The sequence below is a fragment of the Pelodiscus sinensis genome, chromosome 1 (genome assembly GCF_052426305.1).
Source record: "Pelodiscus sinensis isolate ZL-2025 chromosome 1, ASM5242630v1, whole genome shotgun sequence".
NCBI lineage: Eukaryota > Metazoa > Chordata > Testudines > Trionychidae > Pelodiscus > Pelodiscus sinensis.
Genome location: NC_143052.1, coordinates 334,999,058 through 335,026,799, shown reverse-complemented (window position 1 = coordinate 335,026,799; position 27,742 = coordinate 334,999,058). Strand labels below are relative to the sequence as shown.

At 40.4% G+C, this 27,742-nt stretch overlaps 1 protein-coding gene across 12 annotated transcripts in view; it reads right to left on the bottom strand.

The window, feature by feature from the left end:
- DLG2 (discs large MAGUK scaffold protein 2) overlaps positions 1-27,742 on the bottom strand; it is a 1,584,089-nt gene that overhangs the window by 729,651 nt on the left and 826,696 nt on the right. Inside the window, exon 1 of one of the 12 annotated variants that reach the window (XM_089775766.1) lies at positions 23,338-24,809. The exons of 10 other annotated variants lie outside the window; for them this stretch is intronic. In XM_089775766.1, coding sequence (XP_089631892.1) covers positions 23,338-23,415 — 78 coding nt within the window. In that variant the 5' untranslated portion in view covers positions 23,416-24,809. Of the gene's footprint in view, positions 1-23,337; positions 24,810-27,742 lie in introns of those variants that run through there. One more of the 12 variants, XM_014578101.4, reaches the window with a different exon arrangement.

The following is a 27,742-nucleotide window of genomic DNA, read 5'->3' as shown; positions in this document are numbered from 1 at the left end:
GCCTGATTTAGTGCACAACGGCACCAGCAACCCTTCAATCTTCCAAATGCATATCCAAAAGGAATTCTGCACCCGTGAGTCAGTAAGTGAATCTTTGGTGCTGTCAGGGTGGTCAAATGAAATGATTCATGGGCCAAGGAAGCAAGTAGTAGACTAGGTGCCTCAGAATCATTATTGTATTTCAATGTGGCCAATAGTCATCCTACAGTTGAGGAAAAATATCCCTGCTTTCAGCTTTTCAAAAAAGCCCCTCTGTCCATAAAGATGTAAATATCATGCACCTTCCCCAACCAGCCCACATAGGGATATCAGTGAAGCACCCCAAATGATCCACTAGCACCTTGCATAATCATAGAAATGTACCCCTTTCTATTGATGTTTTCACTAGCAAGGTAAACTGGTGCCAGAATATGGATATGTGCACTGTAAATTGCCCCTTTGCAGTTTGAGAGCCCATTGCTGTAAATCCATCCTATTTCTCATACATTAACAAGAACAGTCCTGTGAGCAGAAACACATAGGCTATGTCTACACTACAGAGTTTTTATGGAAAAATAGCAGTTTTTCTGCAAAAACTCGCTGAGCGTCCACACCTCAAGCGCATTTTTGCACAAGTAAATTGAAAGATCAGAGGGTTTTTGCACAATTGGTAATACTCATTCTATGAGGAAGAACGCCTTTTTGTGCAAGAGCTCTTGTGCACAAAGACATGTGTAGATGGGGAAGAAAGGTTTTTTTTGAGCAAGAAGAGGGAAGAGGGAAAAGCACAGGTGCCCTGATGGCCATTCTGTCCATTGCAATCACTGCTTACTTGCAAGAGAGCATTCAGGCAGTCTGGATACTCTCTTTTGTAAAAGCACATCACTTTTTCGATGCGCTTTTGCCGTGTGGATGCTCTATTGTGCAAGAAGTTTTTGGCGGAAGATCTCTTCTGACAAAAACTTCTTGCACAAAAAGCCTGCAGTCTAGATATAGCATTAGTTGCCTTATACAGTTGGATGACAACAGCCCCTGCAGCGATTGCCCATAGCTCAATATCAGTCTGGTATTGCAAGCATTGAAAACATGACCACCACGTGCCTGCCCTGGTGATTGGGTGAGCTCAGCACTCACAGATTCAGGTATATGATATTTCACATTAGATGGTTCTGCAGCCACCATTCATCATCCCAAATTCAATGCAATACCACAAATCAGTGTTCATTTCCCAGTGCTAGACATGGCAAGTCACCCACTGGAGGGCCCTGAGACCACCAGCTGCAATCTGGTGAGTTTTTTTTCTTGCTATGTCCATCATGCTTAAACATCTGCACAGCTTTCTTATTATAATCCTAGGTGTAGTAGTATTTGTTCAAGCTCTACAAATATAGGAGACTCGTGTATCTCAGATTAGCAATTCTCATTAGAGCTGTGCTATGTTCTGCAGGGTTCAAGTTTCTGTCAAAGATGGTGGAAACCAAAAAGCACGGTGTGGGACTATGTACCTTATACAAAAAAGACATGAGAATTATGGGATGTGGAAAATAATAGGATGGAGAAGGTGGGATGGTGGGAACTTGACACTTAGGTCCCAGAAATCTCAGGGTGAATTGCTGGTTCACAAAACACTGCAAAATTGTTCCATAAGACACTGAGCCAGATAGGGACACAGAGCACACTGGGATACCTATCCAGGATGCACCACATTTTACATTGACAACTATTCCTGGTATGTAAACCGGCACTGATGCAAACACCAAGCGTGCACACAGTAGACTGACATAAAAACTTTGATGGAACCATCATAACTTGTTTTGAACACATTTTATATTGTAGACATAGCTTACATTTGCAGTGGCTTATCGTGGTTAAAGAAATATAGGAACACTTAAAAATATTTTTAATAGTATGACAAGTCTTACCCAGGCTGCAAGCATTACCAAAGAATTGACAAACTCATAGTTGAAGACCAGACTAGTTGACATATTTGTTAGTTTTGATAAAAATAAGCATTAGCCTTCTAAGAAAATATTTATTGTTTATATATTATGAAATCCTCTTAAGTTGCTGTGTGCATTTATCTCACTTAGGGTACGTCTACACTACAGCGCTAGTTCGAACTAACTTAGTTCGAATTAGTTAATTCGAACTAAGCTAGTTCGAACTAACGCATCTAGAACTAAAAACTAGTTCGAACTAGCGTTTTGCTAGTTCGAACTAGTAAGTCCACATTGAGTGGACTCTGAACAGGGCTTAATGATGGCCGGAAGCAGTGCCGGCAGGGCATAAAAGGAGGACTTAGAGCATGGAGATGCTGTCTCAGGCTAGCCGAGGGCTGCGCTTAAAGGGTCCCGACCCCCACCCCGGACACACAGTTCTAAGGGGTGCCCCGCTTGCAAAGAAGTTCTGGCTTGGAGTGCCCTGAGTGCCCACACTGGGCACATCACACCACTCGGCCATCAGCCCGGCTGCACTTGCCGCAGGCTGCCATCTGGGGAGAGGGAGTAATTGGGGGGCTGCAGGAGAGCTTCCACCCCCAGAAGCCCGCAGAGCCAGCCCAGTCCTCCCCATCGGGGGCTCGTACCCCATTCCTCCCTCACCTTCTTCCACTTGCCCTTCCCTAGCCCCCCTTCTTATTGATGTACAAAATAAAGATAACGTTTCTTCCAACATTGACTCTGTCTTTATTGAAAAAAACTGGGGGAGACTGGGAAAAGGAGGTGGGAGAGGGGAAGAGAAAGGCTGGGAGAGGGGAGGGCAACTAACATGATCAGGGGTTGGGAACAGGTCCCAGATGAAGAGAGGCTACAGAGACTGGGACTGTTCAGCTTAGAAAAGAGGAGACGGAGGGGGGACAGGATAGAGGTCTCTAAAAGCAGGGGTTGGGTGGAGAGGGTGCATTCAGAAAAGTTCTTCAGGAGTTCCCATAAAGAAGGACTAGAGGACACCAAAGGAAAGGAATGGGTAGCAGGCTTGAAACTAGTAAGAGAAAGTTGTTCTTCAGAAAGCAAATAGTTAACCTGTGGAACTCCTTGCTGCAGGAGGCTGTGAAGGCTAGAACTAGAACAGAGTTTAAAGGGAAGTGAGATCAAGTGATGGAGGTTGGGTCCATGGAGTCCTATTAGCCAGAGGGTAGGAGTGGTGTCCCTGCCCAAAGTTTGTGGAAGGCTGGAGAGGGATGGCACGAGACAAATGGCTTGGTCATTGTCTTCGGTCCATCCCCTCCAGGGTCCCTAGGGTTGGCCGCTGTTGGCAGAGAGGCTACTGGGCTAGATGGACCTTTGGTCTGACCCAGGACGGCCATTGTAAGCTCAGGGCTCAGGGTCGGGGGTCTCAGTGGACCCCCTTGATTTTCATGCACACCTGCTCCTGGGTGGCCAGGCTGGCAGCTCTCCTGCCCTAGACGGCCACTTTCCTGTGCCTAGTGCGGAGATCGTGGACGAGGTCCACGATGTCCGCACTAGCCCAGGAAGGTGCCCGCCTCTTGCGGTCCAGGGCAAGCTCCCGGGAGCCGCCAGCCTGGTCCCGGCAAGAGGGGGTGGGCTGGGAGGCATCGGGTGGGTGGCTCTGTGCCGTGCCAGGTGCAGGGTCTGCTAGCTGGGTGCTGGCAGGCTTGCACCTGGCACGGGCACCGTAGCCAGCCCGTGCCCCTTTAAGGGGTCCGGGGCCGGGAGGGGGGCATAGAGTTTCCCTGGTGTTGGCCAGAGTGGCCACCAGGGAAACCTGGGGAGGGCTAGCCTCCCACTAGTTCGAACTAAAGGGCTACACAGCCCTTAGTTCGAACTAGCTAGTTCGAACTAGGCGTTAGTCCTCGTAAAATGAGGTTTTCCTAGTTCGAACTAAGCGCTCCGCTAGTTCGATTCAAATTCGAACTAGCGGAGCGCTAGTGTAGCGCATAGGAAAGTTAGTTCGAACTAACGTCCGTTAGTTCGAACTAACTTTCTAGTGTAGACATACCCTTAGTGTCTATTTCATGCTGCCAGTTTCATCTGGCTTGCAGTGTTGCAGAACCTCCTGGTTTTGCACTTAATCCCAGCCACCAGTCCTCAGCCAGGCTGCCTTTGAACCCCTTCCTGGGAAGCTGCTGCCAGACCCCTGCCTCGTGAACTGCTCCCATCCCCACTCTGCTCCCAGCTTCAGCCCTTTTATCTATACTCATGTCACCACCTTCCTCCTCCCCTGCTCCAAGCCATAGTTTTGGCCCCCGCTCTGGTAACAGGGAGCATAAACAAATTTATAGTGGGGTGCTAGTCCGCCAGTTAAAACATTTGGTGACCAATGTCATTAAACAGCACCACTCTAGCACCTCATTCCCATGGGATTGGAGCTACTGTGTTTGCCCCTCTGTGAGGTGAAGCCTCACAACCCATCTGGCAGGTAAGTTGCCTGCAATTCTTTTTTTCCTGTGGGTCAATGGCCCGTGACAGAAAAAAGGTTCCTCAGCCTGTGATATAGAATAAAAACGAGACCTCTGTACAGTATTTCTGAACATGGAGCAAAAAAGAAATAGACCCCATCTTGACTATAAGCCAAGTGGTTAAGGCCCTAGACTTGGACACAACTGACCAGTACATCATAACTGGGGGTTAGGTTAGTCTCTGTCTGCTCTCCCCATTCTGTATCCAAGAAATCTTCCTTGATGAAATTTAGTCAGAACAGATGTGTTTCCGCGAAACATGTTGGTTTAAAAAAAAAAGTTTAAGTGAAAATAATTTTCACCTTATATTTTGCTACTGATCAATTGGTCTCAAATCATAAGTTTAACAATAATATAATTAAGATTAGATTTACTGAAGATTCAACTCATACACTGAGGAAGCCAAAAGGGAACAATCAAAAACACAACCTTCCCATACTTAATAGATTGGTACTGCTACTGAGAATTATATCTTTTCCACTCTGAGAGTTTGATGCCTCAATCTGTGATGGAATGTTGTTTAATTATGTATTTTGCTATGCATAACAAATGTAAATTACATACCTCATTATTCATAATTATATTAATATATGTATTTTTCTCTCTTTAGGATTCTAAGACCTTCTTTTGAGTCATCATAATCTTTTGGTGGAAAACAAGTATGTGTGAGTAATAAATCAGTAATACTGATTCTATAGTTTGAAATATATTAAAATGGCAAGATTTCAATAGCAAATGTTATATCTGACAATGCAGAATGAAGAGGATTGCAAACTGCGTAAATATATATCCAAAAACCTAAACCATACTACCTATTCTTATTATCTTAATATCCTACTTTTCCAGCTTTTACCTTGATATCCCTCAGTGTAAGATTCCTTCACTTCACGAATACCTAATGAGCGCCATCTAACTAAATCTAAGAAGAACTATTCCCAGATACTCCTTCTGCATTCATTCTCTCTCAGCTTCCATAGACAAAGAGGTCTCCCTCCTACATTATACCCTTTCTTATCTCTTCCACTTGTTCACATTCCTTGAGCAATATTTTCTCATAGCTCTCTCACACACACTTTATCTTGTCCCATGTCACGTTGTTAATTGCCCCAAGTACCTCTTAGCACATTTTATCCAGTTAACATGGATAGCTGCCACTCTGATAATAGGACATCCAGAGGCAGGCCATCATCTAAAAACACAACTGTAACATGACCTCTGCATTTGTATTCCTAGCCAGTGACCTCCCCCTTGTGCTGTTCTTTGCCTTAAAGCAATGACAACTGATATTTCACAATTACTTTGTTTGAAGTATTACATAAACCAAAATCAGGGTCTGCTGTAAATTGCCACCATTTGATTTGCCCCATACACTCCAAAATCATGCCCTACAAAAAGTTGGATGAGCTTTGGACCCTGCAGCCAAACATCACATCCTTATACAACTGGGACAACTCCACCTGGACCGCACTTTTCTACAGAGCTGTACAACTCTACTGTCATTTCCAACACCTAGCTCGGCCATCTTTGAGTCATCTAGTTTTCCTCTCCTTCTTCCTCTACAACCAGTCTCTGAAAACCTTAGCACTAAAGTTCAACCTTTTTTATTGCTACTATTAAAAGCTTGTCCACATGGCTGGATTCTCCACCTTGATTAGTGAAATGGCCCTGCACATTACCTCTCTCCTTCCACTCTGTCCAGAATATATGGGACCTGTTATGTAGTGGCATCTAAGTGTATTCTAAGTTGTTCACAGTAACAAAATAATACCCTGCCAGTTACATAACATTGATTGGGAAAGTCCACAAAAGCTTAAGACAAATGCATTCTGAAATATTAAGATAAATGAACAGTAGGAATGGATCTTCAAGATTCCTGGTGAAGTCAGAGGTTTGCATAATGAAATGATTCATTTTAAGAGGATGAGGTTGCCACCCCTCCTTGGTGGGAATGGTATCATTAAATGTACAGTGGGGCAGATGGACAGAAAGAAATTAGGTTTATTCTTGTGGCTGCCACACCTGCCTCCTGGTATTCCAGGGTCTTCCATGTTAACTCTGGGGTCCCTCCCTCTTTATGTGGGAAAAGGTATCCTAGCTAGACTAGGTCAGAGAAAGGGAACAAGAAATTTCTTGAACAGCAGTTATGGTTTTAGGGTTGCCAACCTCCTGAATAATCCAGGAGTTAAAAATCAATCTTTAAAGATGTCAGATAATGAAACTTCCGGGAATATGTTGCACCAAAATTGGTAATCCAACATGGCTTGCAATATATTTAAACAATGAGTAGACATGCAGCACCTTAGGGACTAACAAAAAAGGTAAATGGTACCATCTAATTTTTTTGTAAGTCCCTAAGGTGCAGCATGACTATTCATTGTTTAAGTTTTTTTCAGGTATAGACTCACATGGCTACCCCTCTGAAATGGTTTGCAATGTTAGACAGAAATGAAAGAATGTATAGAAGGTCATCCAAATTATATTCTAGTATTAGCGCTGGTTCTAAAATGATCCCACTTCATATTTCAAGCAGTTTCATGACATTTACTAGTTTATGAAAATCTTTAAACCTGGAAGGAACCATTATGATCATCTAGTCCATCCTCCTGCATAGCAAAGCCCCTAAAATTGGATCCAGTTATTCTTGTACCAGCTTCTATTTGATCTAGTCCCACCCACCTTTTAGAAAGACACCCAGTTTAGATTTGCTCACCATATTCCTGGGATAGCCAGAAGAACTGGGATAGTACTTTAGAAGGTTAGACATTTTCAAGGATGCCCAGTAACAAGACTTGTCTTGTTTTGACCTTGAACATGCTGAAAGGACTATCACACGATTTACAATGACTATTAGATTTTTAGCAGTTTCTAAGCAGGATCTGCTTAACTAACTTTGCTGTGGCAGCTCTTTTTATTTTAGTGAAATTTTATGCAAAAGAGCATTTTACAGAAACTGATTTAGTGTTCTCAATGCATTTTTATATTCAAATTTAATTAAAAAAGCTTTTTCATAGTATCAAATATTGTCCCAAGCAGAGACTACATTTAATACATATATTTATTATTTTGCTTAATGAAAGCAATGTTTAAAGACTATAGGTAATCCCATTACACTATTCTCCAATTATACAATCCTGTTCTTCTAACTCTCCTGCAAACAGGCAGCTACTTCACCTCAGTTTTCCAATTATGTACATTAAGGCCTTCTAAAACCACCCTCATTATTACACACAGCATGTTTGGCTCTATCAGTGAAGATGCTGTAATTAGGGAAGAATCAAATGCATTTTCAAGTCCAAGATAATCACAAGAAATGTTAATTATGTCAGTTAAAATAATCTTCCTTCCACTCATCTGATATAATCTATTTCAATGGAGACATCATGGCCAGATTCTGATCTTTGTTATACAACTGAAATGCCACTGGGGGCATGGCTACACTGCAGTGTAATCCCAGGGTTTTTAACCAGGCATAAAGCTAAACTCCTTCCATGTAACACAAATTATGCAAAATCAGAGTTCAGACCCAGAATCCCAGAAATTTCCCCTTGCCTCCAGAGGAGCATGAGGGAAGCTGGGACCCAGAGTTCAAGGTCCGTTGCTTTGCAGAATAGATATAGCCCCACTGCACTTATGCTCTGTAGGCATGTCTACACTATGTGACAGATAGATGCATGTCACGATCAATCTTCTGTGGTTTGATTTAGCGGGTCTAGTGAAGACCCGCTAAATCAAACTCAATGGGCACTCCCATCGGCACTGGTATTCCTACTCCTCATGTCAAATAAGGGAAATTAATGGAGGCATTTGCTCCTGTTAGCCTCCCACTCTGTGAACAGTATGGGAACTCAATTTTAGATAAGTTGATTCCAGCTTAATAATTAATGTAGCTGAAGCTGCATATCTTAGTTTGACCTTCCGCTGTAGTATAGATCAGACCTGGGAGTCTACCACAAGTCTCTCACAAGTTCATCAGCTCATTTTGTTTTTCCTCTGAATAGTCAAATTTGGTGGATATTCAATTTTTTCTTCACACTACACCACAAACAAAGGGCTAAAAAGGCTATTTTTTGGAAGGGCTCTAGGAAGTGGTTCAACTCATCCTATATAATATAGTATAGACACTGGAGTCCTATGGCTCAACAATTCCTAACCTGGGATAGGAAACAGTTTATACACTCAAGCCCTATGTTAATAAACCTATAGTCTACTAACTCGAGTTCTACTATTCCCAGATTCATAATTCAGTGTAGAGTTACCCTCAAGGTATGTCTACATTTGAACTGCAAGGTGCAATTCTTAGCTCTCATAGATGTACTTATGCTAGCTGTGCTCAAGCTGATGCCTGAAAACTGAAATACACCTTTCAAGGCCAGTGCAACTGCACTGGCTAGCCACCCTACACATAATCCTGCCTGACCCCCAAGGTACGTGCTCAGATAGCTTCTGTGTTTGTAAACTAAAGCACAGCTAGTGTGAGTATATCTATGGGATCTGGAAGCATGCCCCCCAAGCTCAAATGTAGATGTACCCTGAGATCAGAATTAGGCCTGTGTGTTTGTTTATAGAGCCAAACCTTAACTTTAAAATAGCAACAGCAGAGACAGTTAAACACATTATGTTCCCAGATTTCACCAAAAGCTAGAAAGCCATCATTAAAATATTATATCCTATGGTAAGGACTTCTACAATAAATGAGAAAAACAACACTTAACCCAGTTACTAAACTTCTTTGCTTTTCTATAATTCACATCTCTTTAATGTCTTGCAAAAAAACTGGTAATTTACTCTCAATACTGTTAACCTCAATTGCCATATCATAAAAGTATATTGCAGTTCATAAGACATTTGCAACCTTGAGATGAAAATATTTCTCACTTCAAGGTTTCCAGTTTTTCTGATTTCCCCCCTTCCCAATCGATGCCTGATACTTAATTCCCAGTACAGCTGGGATCACTGTCAAAGACATTTATTTCAATTTTATCTCCAGTCCAGAATGTAATTCTTTCTTTGCCTTTATTAATCAGTTAAAATCTAAATCTTCATTATTAATTTACTAGAAACAATACAGCACCTTGTAAAACATTTATGCAGCAGTAAATGAAGAGCCCACTTTCCAGCAATCACATGGCATGCCTAATTTACTCTACAACTAAATATTTAATTACTAATTGTAGCAAAGCTGAAGGTGCTCTGTTGAAATTAAATCCTTTTCTTAATGACAAAAGGCTTAATTGTATGGTATGCAGTGAGAGTAAATTTCTAAAAGGAGCAGTAAGAAACTCACACACTTGCTTGTTTGCATGTTCTTCCTTACCAGTAAAGCAAAGGACCATGTACTTTGCAACATACAGCATCAATTGTGTAATCTGGCCTGCTTCTTACTGATACCTAAATTTCCCTGAGTAAATTTAACACAAATGAGTTAGAAATGCTATTCTAAATTACTGAGGAAGATAATGCACTTCTTGTGTAGTACAAGAAAAGTGAAGGTTTTCAAGAAAAGATTTAGGCTTAGGGAACGTATGCACATCAAGGAGGACTATAATACAGTGAACTCAGGACCTTCAATTTCACATCCATAGCACTTGCGTGTGAGCACACACACACACATGCTACAGTACAACATTTTGGTGCACACTGTTGTTCACACCTACTTAGTCCAAAATTCAGGGCCATGTAGACATGGCCTTAATTGTCTTTTTAAAAGCAAAGAGGTATTATTGAGAAAGAGTATATCCTTCACTTGCAGTTGGATGGTCTCAATGAAGAAGGTTCCTCCCTCCCCTATCTCTAATTAGGATAATCTTATATTTTAACTGGTATATTTTTATTTAGGCATGTGCAGCACACAATTCTAAGATAAAGCATTTCAGTGCCTACATGACATAAAAAAGGTACTTAAGCACTGTGAAAGTTTACCTACCAGTAAGGTCTCTCTCCAACAAACAAGCAGCCACTTGTTAGATATCACATTTAACAATTTTTTCCTCTCCTTTGAATAAGATGAATGCCTCAGAACTCCTGGGGTATGAAACAAGTAAGGCAAACATATGCACCAAACAGAATGGTAAGAAAGTAAGAACTGACTCAAAATTTCTAGGTGAATATATTCTATGCTAGAAAAAATAAATAAATCGGTAGTTAGATGTTTATTTTTAAGTTTATCCTTTCTTAAAGGTCTCACTGACCCTGTTTGTAGGGCTCTGGGAAGAGAATGAAGAAAGCAACTTTCACATGTATGACCAGAGGAAAAAATAGAGAAAACAAAAAAAAATGCAGTTTGAACATTAAGAAAATATAGGTGGATCTGACCAGATTATCATCTTAAGGAAAATAATAGAAGACTTACATCAGTTTGCAAAAGTAGACTGGGAAACATTCATGCCATTCAAAGGGGAAAAAAGGAGATTTACAGAGAACATATAAACCTTATCAATAATTTCTGTTCTCTTTGAAGTATTTCTCCAAAGTACAGTGAAAAGCAAAAAGCATTATTATCAGATGTGTGTTATTTAACAAATATTAACTTTATAGCAACCCCCACTATTATGAAAAAAGAGAAATCCAGTCCAGCCCTCAAGAAGCTAACAATTTAAAACAGGAGTTTTCAGACTTTGGGTCGCGGCTTGAAAGGGTGAGCAGCTAGCTGGCTAAGAGACACTTTGTTTATCTAACCATCCACAGGCATTGCTGCTCACAGCTTCCCATGGCTGCAGTACAACATTCCTGGCCAATGGGAGCTGCGGGAAGTGGAGGCCCATTCCGCACAGCTTTCCACAGCTCCCATTGGCTGAGAACAGTGTACCGCAGCCACTGGGAGCTGCAAGCAGCCCTGTCTGCAGATGCTCAGGTAAACAAAGCATCTCGCAGCCACCTAGGAACTTACTCTCACAAGCCATGATCCAATGTTTGAAAACCCCTGATCTAGAAAAAGAGTGTAAAGTACAGGCCAAAAATATTAGTATAACGCACACTCCTACTGGGTGTCATGTACTGTCCCATGTAGTGGCACTTATGCAATTTACACAGAGACAGAGACAGATGAATGAATGAATGAATGAATTTGTTCCACGGCCTTAAATGAGATCCAGGAGGCTTTTAGCTCAAACTATAGAGGCTCATGCACTAACCTCCAGAGGTACCAGGTTCGGTTCCGTCTGTCAGTATTGCATTGCACAAAATTTAGCATCTGAATCCCATCATGTCTTCATTAGCCTATTTCAAGAAATTTTCTTGAGCAGATTTTCCTTAGCTTTAGAGAGAGAGAGACAATTTTTATGATTTCAGTGCAAAACAACATCAAAAGGTGTTTGTTCTTTTCTTTTTTCAGATCTCTGCTTTTCAATTAGAGTCATTCTAATGATATAACCTTGTTCCATCTTCTAAGCACCTATAAAAGTAGTAGTGTTTCAAGCTTAAAATGTTTTACATATGGGAACACTGCGACTAGGAACTTTCTTTAATTTATGTCCAAATCAGTGTATTGCATAACAAAAACAAAATTCCAACTTGGGGGAGGGGGATTATTTTACATCCTGGCTGGTTCATAATATAGGAGAACCAGTGAATGAAAGGTAGATTTCATTGCTGTGTACTAGCTGGCTGAAGTACTGGTACTGAAGCATAGAAATTTATCTCATGCAGTTCAGCTGTTCAAATTCAGCTCTAGATAATGACAAAGTGCTGGATCACGAGTAAGAACCATGGTCATAGACCAATTGATACTGTGCTGGTGTCCACTTCACATAATCAGCTACCTGATGTAACATTACAGTAGAATGGCAGAATTACGAACACCTCAGGAAAGGAGGTTCATAACTCTGAACAAAACGTTATGGTTGTTCTGACCACTGACTTAATATAGCTTTGAAACTTTCTCATGCAGAAGTAAAATGCTGCTTTTATCCATCTTTAAGGAAACAAGCACAAAAATAGTTTCCTTCCCTTGACAAATCTTTTTAAATGGTCTTTTTATTTTCATAGTAGTTTAACACGGTAGGCTACTGTATTTGCTTCTCCCCTCTCCCAGCTGCCTGTTTGCATAGTTCGGGTTTCAAATGAGGCATGTGGTTGACGGGTCAGTTCATAACGCTGATGTTCACAACTCTGAGGTTCTACTGTATCTGACATCCTCATTGGTAGTCTCAGAAGAGGAGCCAAGGACTACACATGCTCTGAAGACTATTTTCCCTCTGCCTAGACGTGATCACTCCAGAACAAGGTTGAGACCCAAACAACTGAGGGGGAGATGGGAGCTAGCACAGCGGTTTCTTCAGTTACACGTGACATGTTGTAAAGCCACAGAGGTGTCAAGCTCACATTTCACATGAACACTTAGGACTGGTGTTCACTAGGAAACATGGTTTATTACCACATTAGCTAAATCCTAGGCTTCTCACAATATTTATTTAGAAAGGCTAATGTGTTTAGGGAACGACATCGGTCTTGTCTTGACTAGGATTTTGGCTTATTTTAGTTTGTACGTGGCAGGGGAACACCTTTACCCTACTTCCTCAAGTACAACTGCATCATTAAAGAAACAATGTGCCTGCATTTTAATAAAAAGTTTCCTACAGAGAATCACTGAGATCACAATAATCCCAATTTTCATTTTCAGGAAGTCCTTTTTATACCTCTCTGCAGCATGAAGATATCTCAGATTAGGTGCAAAACACATTTACACCGACTCCAATCAGGGTGGTGTAAAAGGGTGTTTGTATAAATGAGAATCAGGCCTAATATAATTAATTTTAAAACTACAGCTAGAATTCTGATATCAGTTACTCAGAAGGCTCTGACTCCATTAGACAGTGTTCCTTGTCAACATATTAACCTGATCCAGATCTTGAATTCATATTAGAGGTGCCAAGTGTAATAAAAATCCCAAGTCGAACACGTATTTTATTATGCTATATTTTGCATTGCTTAATGAAGACACAAAAGAAACAACTGAGGCCAAAGATATTCACACTTGTACATTGCACAAGCCATTTTCATAGTGCACTTGCAAATTGCAGAAATTTGCAAAGAAAAAACCCAAATTTTAATAGATAATGGGACACATTTGAAATAAACATTATATTCACAATGCTACACACTGGTATATTTAACTGTCAACCAAGAAGAGAAAAATATTATTAAATTTCAAATACAGTTCATTATATTATACTTTAGATGGTGAAAACCATTAAAAAAGTTATTTATAGAATACAAAGAGAAAATTATTTTTTCTTCCTTTTACAAAAACAGTCTCCTGTTGTTGGTGATAATCAAGCTGGTTATTCATTAGAAATAGATCCAGACTGACTCTATTCAAGTCACAGCATGAGCACCCAAAGTAGCAATTAATATAGGAATTGGCGTGGAAGTTGTTTTTCCAAATGCCATCCTGCTTCTTTTTGTTTTGTTTTTATGAGACCAAAGGGAAAGCTAAGTGGAAAAAATTACATCTACTGTTTTTGAAAGGTGAAGAACACCAAGCTATTTTTCAATATCTCAAGGTAGTGATTATAAATTAAAAAGCAGGATTGTATATTATATGCAAATATGAGTTTTCAGAGCAGTCTTGGTGGCACACAGTGATAATGCAATGTATTACTACATGATACACCCAGCTAGAGTCGATTGCCAAAGGTAGTCCCCTAGACCAATTGGAGAAGGGCAGAGGTAGAGCTACAGTCCATTGCAAGGATGAGCCAGTAGCTGTTTAACAGAAATCTCTTTAGCCAATGAAGGAGAAATACAGATTGACTTTAACAAGAATCCCTTCTACTTCCCCTTAGTTGAGAGGACAGTGGCTTAGGGTTGCCAGATGGTTTAACAAAAAATACCAAACAGCCCCTCCCTCCAAAAAAAAAAAATACTGGGAAAAAAATCTGTTGACGAAAAAAAAGGGGGGAGACCAAAGTTGTTGAGCAAAAAAAGAAAAAGGGTGCTGCACCTTTAAATGGCCCCACACTCAGCGCCCCCCATCCCAATGCACTCACCCCTCCTCCTGAGCCAGGCATCCCCAGTGCTAGGAGTGGCCCACCCTAATCAAATCCTCCCTCCTCTCCCCCACAGAGCCAGACACTGGAGGAACAGGATGGCCGTGTAAGGAAATCTTACTTTTAAAGTTGCCCAGCCAGGCTGCCTTGGCTTGGAGTGTATAGAGGGAGGCATCATGTGGCCAGCTCCTGGGTCTCTGCTCAAAGCATCACGTGGGCCAGAGCAGCATGTGCTACGCTCCCACCCCAGCCTGGCTCCCCCCTAGCGTGGCACCCAGGGACAAGTGCCCCTTCCTTCCCCCCCTTCGCTACACCTCTGCTGCGCTCCTGCCGCTGGGCTTCTGTCCGAGGGAAACAGGAAATACCGGACATTTCACATGTCCAGTATTTTCTGGGTCTTTTACTGGACAGAGGCCACAAATACCGGACTGTCTGGGCCAATACTGGACACCTGGCAATCCTACAGTCACTATGAAGGGGAGTGCCTTGCAGGCTGAAACAGAGCAATACATGGAGGAACCCACTTGGGGAGGCATGTGCGCGCGCACCAAAACTCTTCAGAAAAAGTTAAAATTACAAGGGGAATAAAGGATTGCAGGGGATTAACTTCAAGACACGGATGCCTAATACAGCTATTTATGATTCTCTCAATTGGATTCATTCAATATTATGACTATAACATACCTCTACCTAAGAGAGGTCTCCTACCAATATGCATTAGTAATCAATATACAGTCTTATAAACAATTACAGTCCCCCTGCCCCCAAGTCCACAAATTTACTTGCCATATGGATCTGAATTAAATCTCAATACACACAAAAAACCTTTATAATTAAGGACAATTTACCACAACACCTACCCACAGGTCTGAATCAAAGGTAAGTCCCTCACTAATACTGTTGGGCTACGTCTACACTGGCCCCTTTTCCGGAAGGGGCATGTAAATTTCACCAGTCGTCGTAGGGAAATCCGCGGGGGATTTAAATATCCCCCGCGGCATTTAAATAAAAATGTCCGCCGCTTTTTTCCGGCTTTTAAAAAAGCCGGAAAAGAGCATCTACACTGGCCCCGATCCTCCGGAAAAAGTGCCCTTTTCCGGAGGGTCTTATTCCTACTTTGAAGACCCTCCGGAAAAGGGCACTTTTTCCGGAGGATCGGGGCCAGTGTAGACGCTCTTTTCCGGCTTTTTTAAAAGCCGGAAAAAAGCGGCGGACATTTTTATTTAAATGCCGCGGGGGATATTTAAATCCCCCGCGGATTTCCCTACGACGACTGGTGAAATTTACATACCCCTTCCGGAAAAGGGGCCAGTGTAGACGAGCCCTTGTGGTTAGTATAAGGCATACCAAGGAGTGAACACACAGGTTTTAACACTCTTTTCAAATGGAGAATTAAGAGTACAAATCTTTTAGCATGGAGATGGGAGCATCTTTCCAAATCCATAAAATACAATGCATGCAACACATTCTAAAGTTTCTTCCAGTGGAATATGATAAAGTTATTATTTGACATTCTAAAGGTGACATGAATCAGTATGTCAATTCTCCCCTCCCCAAACACCAGGTGATCAGTCATGAATGAGTTACAGTATGTTCCCTAGTTTGCTATGGAAAAGTACAACTTTATTCTTCTTTACCTTGTGCTGGGCTTGTGGACACTAACCAAGATAACCTTTAGTAAGGAGGTTTTTAAAACAGGGAGGTGGATTTGTAATAGGAATAAAATGTTATATAGAAAGTTCACTGCAGCAAAGTAAAAGATGTGTTTCATCTTTAACACAAAGTTCTAAAGAAAGGCACTGGTAGTGTCTGGGTTCTATTGCTCCTTTGGAACCCAAGTGAAATCAGTTGGTCAAAAAAATATTTCCCCATCCTCCAAAGATTTTTTCTCTTTTTCTGCAAAATTTTTCACAAAAACTAGAGCAAAAGAGAGAGAGAGAGAGAGAGAGAGAGAGAGAGAACTATATAACAGCCAACAGTTAGGGCACTCACCTGGGATGTAAGAAACCCAGTTTTAAATTCCTGATTTAAATGAGGCTTGTGCAACCTTTCCTGGCCCCTCTCTGGTTTTGAATAGAAATTCCATCCTGGACCCAAGAAACAATTCCTGACAAAGCTGTCCTTGGATGCAGCAACTTTGAAAGAAAATTTGGGAGTGTTACACTCTGGCCAAAAGGTCTAACCCAATCTTTGGATGCAGAAATAGGGTATTGTTGTGACCTTTGTTGTAATACTGTGTTCATTTCTGGTGCCCATTATTCAAGAAGGATGTTGATAAATAGGAAAGGTTCATAGCAGAGCCCTAAGCATCATTAAAGGATTAGAAAAGATGTGTTATAGGGATTTTCTCAATACATTTAGTTTACCAAAAAGAGAATGCTTAGGTGTGACTTGATTACAGTGCAAGTGCCTACACGGTGAACAAGTATTTAATAAGAATTCTTCTATCTAGCAGAGAAAGGTATAACAATACAATAGTTGGAAGCTGAAGTTAGACAAATTCAGAGACAATTTGTAAATTGAGAATGAATACTAAGATAGACTATTTTAAAGGGCATTATTTGGGGGAACTGCTCTGGACTATGTAATACATAAAGTCAAATTACATAATCACAATGGTCCTTTCTCACCTTGGAATCCACCTTGGAATCTTGCTGTTTAGTCATACTACAGATTGTATTCTATAAACATTTGCAAAGACTGCCCATGTACTTTTCTAGAAGTTCATTAATTAAACATTCCAGCTTTGTCAACCTTTTTTAAGGAAACATTTTTCTGTCTGTTTTTAAATACCTACATGTTTTATTTTTGTACCCAAACCTTAAGCTCCAAAAAGAGCAAAAGTAGTGCCAATACCGAATACATCATCATATTTCAATATCAACTGTCTGAAAACCATGGAAGTGACCAAGAAGGCACTCATTGCTCAAGGATCAGGTCCTAAGTCCCTTTCTTAAAACTAGAGCTGTTGATTAATCACAATTAACTCAAGCCATTAAAACAAAAAAATTAACTAGTTTTTACAAAAAATAGTGGCGATGAATTGCGGTTTTTAATTGTGCTGGTAAACAACAGAATACCAATTTAAATTTTTAATTAATATTTTGATAGTTTTAGAACATAAGAACATATGAATGGCCATACTGGGTCAAACCAAAGGTCCATCTAGCTCAGTATCCTGTCTGCTGACAATGGCCAATACCAGATGCCCCAGAGGGCGAGAACACAACAAGTAATCCTCACATGATCCCTCTCCTATCATCCATTTCCAGATAAACAGAGGCTAGGGACACCACTCCTACCCATCCTAGCTAATAGCCATTGATGGACCTAACCTCCATCATTAATCTATCTAGCTTTTTTGAACCCTGTTAAAGTTCTAGCCTTCACCACATCCTCTGGAAAGGAGTTCCCACAGGTTGACAGTGCGCTGAGTGAAGAAAAACTGTATTTTGTTTGTTTTAAACCTGCTACCTATTAATTTCATTTGGTGACAACTAATTCTTATATTGTAGAAATAAGTAAATAACTTTTCCTTATTCACTTTTTCCACACCTTTTCTTGATTTTATAGACCTCTATTAAACCGCCCCTTAGTCTCCTCTTTTCTAAGCTGAAAAGTCCAAGTCTTTTTCATCTCTCTTCATATGGAATCCATTCCAAACCCCTAATCATTTTTGTTGCCCTTCCCTGAACCTTTTCAATGCCAATATATCTTTTTTGAGATGAGGCGACCACAGCTGTATGCAGTACTCAAGATATGGGGTTGCCATGGTTTTATATAGAGACAATAACATGTTCTCTGTCTTATTCTCTATCCCTTTTTTAATTACTCCTAACATTCTATTTGCTTTTTTGACTGCCACTGCAGTCTCTTTTTTCTTTCATGCCGCTTTGCCTGGTGAGGGTTGTGGCAGCATAGAGGCTAGGGAGGACCAGGCCTCCTTTTCCTCCAGAACAGGTTCCAGCTCCTCAGGGGGTATTCCCCAGCATTCCCAGGCCAACCAGCACACATAATCCCCTACAGTATGTGTCCTGGGCTAGCCTCAGTGCCTCCTCCCAGTGGAATGTGCCCGGCCAAATTCCAAAGGAAGCATTCTTATCAGGTACCCAAACAAGCTCAGCTGGTTCCTCTCAATCCAGAAAGTAGTGGCTCTACTCCAAGGTGCTCCTAGATTGCAGAGTCCTTTCACCCTGTCTCTTTGTACACCCAGCTACCCTGCAGAGAAACCACATTTCCGCTTCTTGTACCAGCAGTCTCTTCTTTTTGGTCATTACCCAAAGTTCACGACCATAGTTCAGAATGCAGATGTACATCAACCAATAAACCGAGATCTTCATCCAGGAATTCAGCTACTGCTTCACCGGCATGGACTATGCACATACATCACTTCCACATCAATCCACTAAATCGATCTCATGCTTCTGCTTACCATTTGCAAACAAGATCCCTACATACTCGATCACTAAGGGAAGCTTTTCCCCACCCCAACCACTGCCCAAATCTGGAGAGGGCATCCCACTTTCTTCCAAGAAAGGAGTATGGCCTCCAGTTTGGAGATGCTGATTCTCATTCCAGCTGCTTCACACTTGGCAGCAAAAATTTTTCACACTTGGCAGCAAAAATTGAAATATATTTGATGTAGAAAAATTACAATATAGAATACAAAGCGTGAAATGCTTACTCTATATATTCGTAATAAAATAATATATACTATAAAAAAGATAATGAAATAGTATTTTTCAAATCATCTAAAAAATACTGCAGTGCAACCTTCTTCGTGAAAGTACAACTTACAAATAGAGTTTTTTATGTAACCTAAGAACAATACAAAACTTTAGCGTATATAAGACCACTTAGTCTTTCCTGTTGTTCAATCAATTGCTAAGACAGACAAGTTTGTTTATCTTTACAGGAGATAGTGCTGCTCACTTCTTATCTTTATATGAGTCAGATATACTAAATATTCATATACCCCTTCATGCTTTAACCACTTTTCCAGAGGACATGCTTCCATATTGAATTTAAATTGATCTTCTATTATTGTTTAACAGTGTGATCACAAAGGAGATTAACCATGGCTATTTTTTAATCTTGCAAATAATTCCAATTTTTTAACAACCCTACTTAAAACTCTTCAGTTCAACGAGAATTTGTAATGTTCAGAATTTGAATATACTTCATTTTCACTTATACTCTCTCTCTCTACTTAACAAGCAGCGGTTATCTTCATTTTAATTCTTCAATTCTAAATCTGATACTATTTACATTTGATAGATATTTATAAAGGAAAACTCTGCTGTGTCTTTGTGATATTATGAAGCATTCTCATGAAATGACTCATTTCATGCCTATAGGAGAATAATTGATTTTTTTTTTTTTTTTTTTTTTTTTTTTTTGGTTTGGTGGCTGAACTGAAAAACTAGAAAAATGTCTAACTGTTTTTTTTTTTTTGGCTTTTTCCTCACCAAAATGAAGATCTCACAAAAATTAAATCGTGTCAATTTGAAATTTTAAATTAACATACATTTGTGTCAATATTTAATTTCTAAAATGTTATTGTGAAACAATGTTTTCTTTTTAAATTGTCATTTTGAAATGAAATATTGGCATCTTAAATTTTGAAAATGCTGAAATCAAATGTTTCAACATTTAAGTTCATGGATTTTTTAAGAAGTTTTTCCCCCAAAGTACCATTTTGAGCAAATTTACTTCAATTATTACTATAATAAAGCATCTCATACAAAGTAATTTTTACAGTATGACAGAGTATCTTCCATTCCACTCTGTGATGATTTTTAGTTTTCCTTCTTAAATCAAATAGATTAATTGCTCAATTACCTATCTGCACAACTTCCAGTTATTTACAATACTTATTTTTACAGCTTAACCACAGGAAGTTAATATCTCTGGATTCCCCGCCCTCCCTTGATTGCAGGTTAATGAAAAAAATTCAAAGTATCAATCAAAGGGCTCGTCTATATGGCAGGGTATCTATCGGGGTATGATTTCCAAAGTGCACTAATATATTGCACATTAATTAATAGGTCTATGTAGAACCTGTTGATGCACACTGAAGGTTCCTTAATGCACTTTATGTAGTACTGTTTCAAAAAAACTATTTAAAGCGAATCAGCAGGGTCTATAGAACACACTCTGAAAGGACTTCAATTACACAAGTTTCTCAGGCAAGAACAATTGTCTTACGTAACCTTTTCTCAGTATTGTTAGTCTTCCTTATCTTTACTACTACAAGTACTGCTTTGACGTTGCTATAGTTATGTAGTATCAAGAAGTCCCAATTAGCATTGGGTTCCCACTGTGCAAGGTGCAGTTCATACATAAAACTCAGTCCATATCCAAAAGAGTTTACAGACAAAAAAAAAATACATTCAAGCAATACAATTTTGCAAAATTCCTCTCAGTATTGAAGAGAAAATTAGAACCTTTTTAAGGGTCAGTACCAGAGGTAGACAAGGACAATCCCCATTTTTACTTACAGGGAAATGGAGATTCAGAGGGGTTAAGCCTAACATCTGAAATTATGGCAGAGACAGATACAGAGCTTGATTCTACCAGTTTTTAGGGTCTGGACTTAAATTACAAAACAATTTTCTTTTTTCTGCATACTTTTTTGAACTGCCCACTGCTAAAAGTATAGCTAATTTAAATCATGCACTCACACAGCAAAATATAAACTCCACTTCCAGGTAAATATTTTAACAAGGCAAAACAAGGTAATAATTGCATTGATTATTCAACTAAGCAATATCAATAATATAAACCTTACCAAAAAAAGTTACTTTTTTTTCATTTACTTACTGTCAACCAAGTTTTCAATTTTTTTTCCTGCTACCCAATTACTGGACTGCAGATGTCAGTGTTTATCAGTTTCCTATCATAAGTAGCACTCAAGAGGAAACCCTACATGCCATACTAGAGCATGGATTTCCTCTTGCCACTGGTACATCATAGTGATTTATGAAAGGAGTTCCAAGTCACTGAAATCACTGTATATGGAACGAAGCCTGAAGGATGAGTCCTAGCCATGTCAATAATCCCCTCTTGCCCTGCAAAAAAAAATCTGAGCACAAACATGGTTCTAAATTTTGGTTCTTACAAAACTCCCCTAGAGAATGACCTATTGGCACACTGGACCAAAGCTCATGTAACCCCTCAAAATCCTCAATAACAGCTCTTAGATATGAATACTATTGGGCCCAGGAGGAGTCACAAATGCCCAAACTGAATAGGGATAAACCCAAAAGGTTTCTACAAAAGCTGTTCTATAAATAACTATATTAAAGTTGAATTTTCTTTTAAACTATGTATAGAATTTTATTACAGGAATTCCATTTTCTGTTAAATGCAGATGTACTTTTCCAAAGGGATTCAATAAGATTTTAAAAAATAAACATATGTGCACATAGTTTCATATGATGCCTTCTAGAGCAGCTTTAAAACTTCTGAATGTGTTTCTACCTAATGAATATTTAATCCCTCAGCTACCATTTTGGGGTGGGGGAGAAAAGAGGCTGCCATGGGAGATGTTGGTAGTCAAGGCTTAAGTATTGCTTTATTTCCTCCCTCTCCCTACCACCAACAAAACACACCTAAGCACATGAGCTTATATGGTACCACACACAGTTGCCATAGTGAGATTAACTCCCAAAAATCCCACAGTAAAATGGAATTTATGAGCACTCCCATAACAATGAATAAAAAATAATCACATGGTTTAATTAATTAAGCTGTTTTTTAGATAATTTTCCAGGATGTAAATGTTTAAGGTTTGATGTATTATAGCTTTAGGGCTGCGCATTTTTGTCACCTGGAACCTTGGAAAAAGGAGGCAGTCCCTCCCACTAGAATCGTACAAACAGTTTACTTCTGTTTATCACTTGCCCCAGGTAAAGAGCATTTTCAGCTACCAATGAATTCAGATGAAGGAGTGACTCCTGTGCTGGATCTGTGATTGTATCACAAAGAAATGCCAAAGAAATAATAAAGAAACCTCTTTATGAATTCTTTTAGTACAAAGACAAAAGAAACCCAGGGAGCTGCTACATCAGAGTAATGAAGGCAACTTTACAACTGCACAGTTCAATGTTTTCTCCAGTCTAATGCTCAGAGTTCCAATTTTGGTGAAAACATCCCATTTTAAAAATGGTGCCTATCATTCTGTTAATTCAACACAAAGATGGACTACAGATCTTATAAATACTTTCTATAAATCAAAATGGAAGACTTATTCCCACTGCTCCTAATGATAAATTCTAACACATTTTAAGTTTTGTTCTTCAGGAAAAGATGACAGAGGCATCATAGATATAAGGACTTACAGAAAACAGCTGGTTAAACAGTTTCATATTTTATAAAATATAATCTTATGATGGATGTAAAAACACAGCAAGAAATAACGCTAGAAACCAATGACTAATGAATAATATTTTTGCCATTTAGTTTTAATAGAGCTGCTTTCTTTTTAAATAGGAGCGATCAAAGCTGCAATACATTTCAACAAGTACCACGGAATAAATTCCCCAGGCATTTTAACACTTAATATTACATTCTGATTGGTGCCATATTAGATAAATTTATACAAGCAGCAAAAAAAAAACAACAATGGTTGTTTCAGATTCTAATGTTGAAGTCATAAAAATAATGCAGCACAGCAACAAGTTTACTGGAGTGTTCCCGGAACACGCAAGATACCAGATGTACAGCTGTTTATTTTGCAAAATGAAAGGGCCATAAAGACTTTGGAAATGATTATATCTTCAGCATTTAAACAAACTGACAAGCAAAGAAACATAAATCAGGAATGTTTGCATGAAATCACATAAATAGAGATAGGTCATTTTCAGTTTATTAAAAAACCTAATCACATATACTACAGTATGTAACAGAAAGCTTACATGAGAAGTAAGGCTAATATTCCCACCAAGAACATACCTTCTCTATTTTTGCTTTCCTGGCATTATGCACAAATCTGCGTCCCAGCTTCTTGGCATACCAAATAGAAGCAAACATTGTAGTGATTGTTCAGATTTCAGTCTGGATATGCAGCACAATAAACTTCCACCAGAGCTCAAATACAGGTTGAATGTTTGTAAAGGTCTTACTACTATGCTGTTGCTTTCTCAGATCCTCTCATAGTGGTTTCTGAAAAACCCTGTATGGCCAGTCTGCAGGTGTATTTACATACTGCCAGCAGGAGGTCCAGGGTGAGGCATCTTTGCATCCAGCTCACATCCAGTCTGCTAAGTGCCTGTCTGCAGTTCTTTAGCACTGTCACCACAAAATACATGTATGTCAGTATGAAAGGAAGCTGCAGTAAACTAGTGTAGCAGACAGCTCACCTCCTGCTTCTTGTGTTCTGATATTTAACTCTTTGATTCTTTTTCATTTGCAAGCATGCAATGACAGGGACAACAGTTTAAATGCAAGATACACAGTACCATAGGAAAATCAAAAGGGGTAGGAGTGCTGATAGAATAGGAATGCATAGTCACTATTAGTTGAAGGAACAGGTGTTTTACATGGCCAAATGCAATTAAAATATGAAAGAGAAATGAGTGACTTGATTCACTGATAACAACAATTGTAAGCTATATATATTTCTCTTAGGTTTTTGAGCTGATGAGATAAAAACATCACAGCCATTCAATTCATTTACTAATACCAAATACAGTTTTAAGAGATAGAAGGCTCACTTGAGGATCTTTTCTATGTGAACTCATTCACTATGAAACAAGAAACCAACATTCTTAAATTTCCTCTTCAAGTTCTGCCGTACCTAGTTTGGTTTGCTCCTCTTCCTTTAATCACTAGTTATTTTACATAAGTGGTGAAATGCTTACGAATGTTTATTTTTTACAACTCAACAGCAATCTGCTGCTTTCCTTTTGCCATGTACTTCAGCTTTAACCCTTCAGTTTGCTTGGCCGCTAAATTCTCTGCATTAAGCATTAAGCAGAAATGTATCTTTTTTGGCTGCAGATTTAAGAGTAACAACCAGATGTGCCTCCCAGTCAAATGCAGTCTTCAAGCCATAAACTTAGAGGGTTTTCTTTTGATACTGATTAGCATCCTGGGGAAAATCCTCTTGCTTGCCCTCCTTTTCCCAAGGCTATAGAAGTGTTTAAGTAACAGAACCAGTGATCTTCCACAGTGCAGTAGTAGAAATTGTGAAACCCACACCCTGGAATTACTTCTGCCACACCGTGAGAGTTGGGGTAATTCACGATTAACATTGACTGGCGGATAAGCCCACTACTACATGGATCTTGTTACTACTGTACTCCTTGGAATTAAGGCATAACTGCTTCCCCGGATGTGGATCTATTAAGGCTTCGGGGCCTAAGACTTTGGCAGGGAAAGGACTCCTCCCCATTTTGAGACTCCCAGGCAAAGCCCAGCCTCACCAGCTGCATGCTGGTGTCTAGGATTTGAGTACAGGCAGTCCCCGGGTTACGTACAAGATGGGGACTGTAGGTTTGTTCTTAAGTTGAATCTGTATGTAAGTCGGAACTGGCGTCCAGATTCAGCCGCTGCTGTAACTGACCGCCAGTTCCGACTTACATACAGAATCAACTTAAGAACCCCAAGCATCCCCAAGTCAGCTGCTGCTGAAACTGATCAGCAGCTGATTCCAGGAAGCCCGGGGCAGAGCAACTCTGTCTCGGGCTTCCTGTAGTCAGCGCTGGTCAGTTTCAGCAGCGGCTGACTTGGGGACGCCTGGGGCAGAGCAGCTGGGGTGCTGCCGGGTTGGTCCAGTAGCGCCCAGAGCAGCGCTGCGGGACCAACTGGCAGCGCCCCAGCTGCTCTGCCCCAGGCATCCGGAGAAAAGCCTAGTCTGCTGGGGGGGGGAGGGGCGTACTAGCTGCGCCCCCCCCCACCCCAGCAGACCAGGAAGATGTGGGCGGAGGACCGAGACGCACCGCGGTCCTGCCGCCTGGGTCCTCCGCGGCTTTGCTCCCTGTCTCCCTGGTCTGCTGGAGACCAGCAGACCAGGGAGACGGGGAGCAAAGCCTCTGAGGACGCCAGCAGCGGGACAGCCGCGGGGCGTCTGGGCTGTCCCGCTGCCGGCTTCCCCAGAGGCTTTGCAAAGCCGCAGGGGGGCTCGAGCAGCGGGGCAGCCCAGGCGCCCCTGGGATGCTCTGCTGCCGGCTTCCCCAAGACTGCCCGAGCCCCTCCGCAGCTTTGCTCCGCGTCTTCCTGGTCTGCAGACCAGGGAGACGCGGAGAAAGCCCCGGAGTACATGGGCGGCAGGACCACGAGGTCCCGCAGTCCGTGTCCTCCGGGGCGAGACCCGTTCGTAACTGCGGATCCGACATAAGTGAGATCCGCGTAAGTCGGGGACTGCCTGTATATGGCCAGTCAAATAATTTCTATACAAAACAGAGCATTAACCTGATGGATGACCATAGGTAAGTTCTTTCAACTCTCTGTGCCTCAGTTTACTCACATGTAAAATGGAAATACAAACTCCTCTGTAAAATACTTTCCAGCTCTATAGATAACACAAGTTCTACATATTATTTCTATGGGAAATCTTGATTAAATGGACATTTTCACACAAAACCTGTTTTTGGCAAAAAAAATTGTAAGGTTTTCATGAAAATCTGACATTCTAACTAAAATTATAGTGTCTGCTGAAGTCTTTGGGAAACATTTTTACTTACTTACTTATCGCCAACCAGTTTTAACTAACTTTTCATTAATACCTAGTTAATCCTGTCACTCCTAACATTACAAGTCATGTCATCAAGAAGATGGGGGCAAAAACCCACAGATCTGGAGTAAGGTTGTTGAAATGGAGTTGCCAGTGCAATGGTACCATTCACCTCTCCCCATTACCCGCAGGACTCTAAAGAAAGAACAGCTGAGTCTACACGTGCAAAGACTGATTCAATTCCAGTAATGGGTTTACAGTGGCACCATGTTCACACTCACAAGGAGCCCCCATTGTCCTGTGTCTTCATGTTCCAACCCTAGTCCCTGTCCCCTCAGCTTCTTTCCCCAAAGCCCTGCACATGGCTCTTCTCTGGCCCTCCCCCATGCAAGCAGTGAGGTTGAGGGGGAGCAAAAACAAAGATTAATTAAGCCTCGGTTACATCAACTGATAATTGAGAAGGTGAGCTACACAATTCAGCCTGGCATCACGGGGTGGTGGTGGTGAAGACAAGGGTCATAGTGAGTAAGCCAGCTTCAGCAAGTATGCATTGTAAGGAGAAGCCTCTTGGAAAAGATTGTTAACCTCCATCAAAAGAAAATTCCCTGGACGATTCAGCAGAGAACGGAAGACCTCAGCTTTAAAAAGGAATAGCCACAGATCAGAAAAACAGAAGGAAGAAAACAGTAATGTCACTGTTTTTTTAACCAACACAAGAAATTTTCATGCAAATTATAACCCTACTTGCATACATAATGGTACATTACCCTTCCTCCCTCCCAAGATTTAGGCACAGACAAAGTATGCTATGAAATTGCTTGAGTACTATTCAATATCAGTGTAGTTCTTCATCTCTTTTATGAGACATAAGCAGAAAAAGCCCCTATTTATATAGAATTTACAGTATTATTCTTCTGTATGCTCAGCTACTTAAGAGCCAGTCAACAGAGGAAATCCAAGTTCAAATACAAATCTTATTTTCATATGTTACCATTGGCATCATTAGTGGCATTTCAGATCTGCTATGCAGAAAAATATGAAATAAACAAAAAGCCCCATTGAAAGGGAAAGAAAATCATTTAATGAAGGGGAAAAAGAGACAGCATAGTACAAAGAGGCAAGGGAGAGAAATATAAGAATTGCAAATTTATTTATAAAACTCAAAGCCACATGTATCTCAAAAGGTTCACTTAAAAATGGTCAGAATATAAATTATTTCATAACAGTTCCTTCATAAACTAAGCGTTCAGAAATAGTAAAAATGAACTTAATAGCATTTGTACCTTTTTTTTTACTGTAACTATAACAAAGCCTTGTTTTATAGAGATGTAACAAGCTGTCTTGCTTTAGAAAATTGGAGCTCGCAGCTGTGGTCTGCTCATAGAAGGAGTAAGTACTCTAGGTTGATCAGTGAAGTGCTGTGTTCAAGGACAGACAGATGGATGTGATTGTGTAAGACAACAATTGCCAACAGGAGATAATCAGTTAAGAGCAAATTTTATAAGGGGCTTCTTGCTGGGAATGAGCTGGTGCTTTCAATCAAGTGTTCACATGTATACAATATAGTAAATGGGATTCTCTGGGCTAGGTGAACAGAGTTAATCTGTAGACAAATCTGTGGGTGCACAAACAAAATTAAGTGTTTGATTACTGCTTCTGCTAAAATCCTATAATTCTCATGAC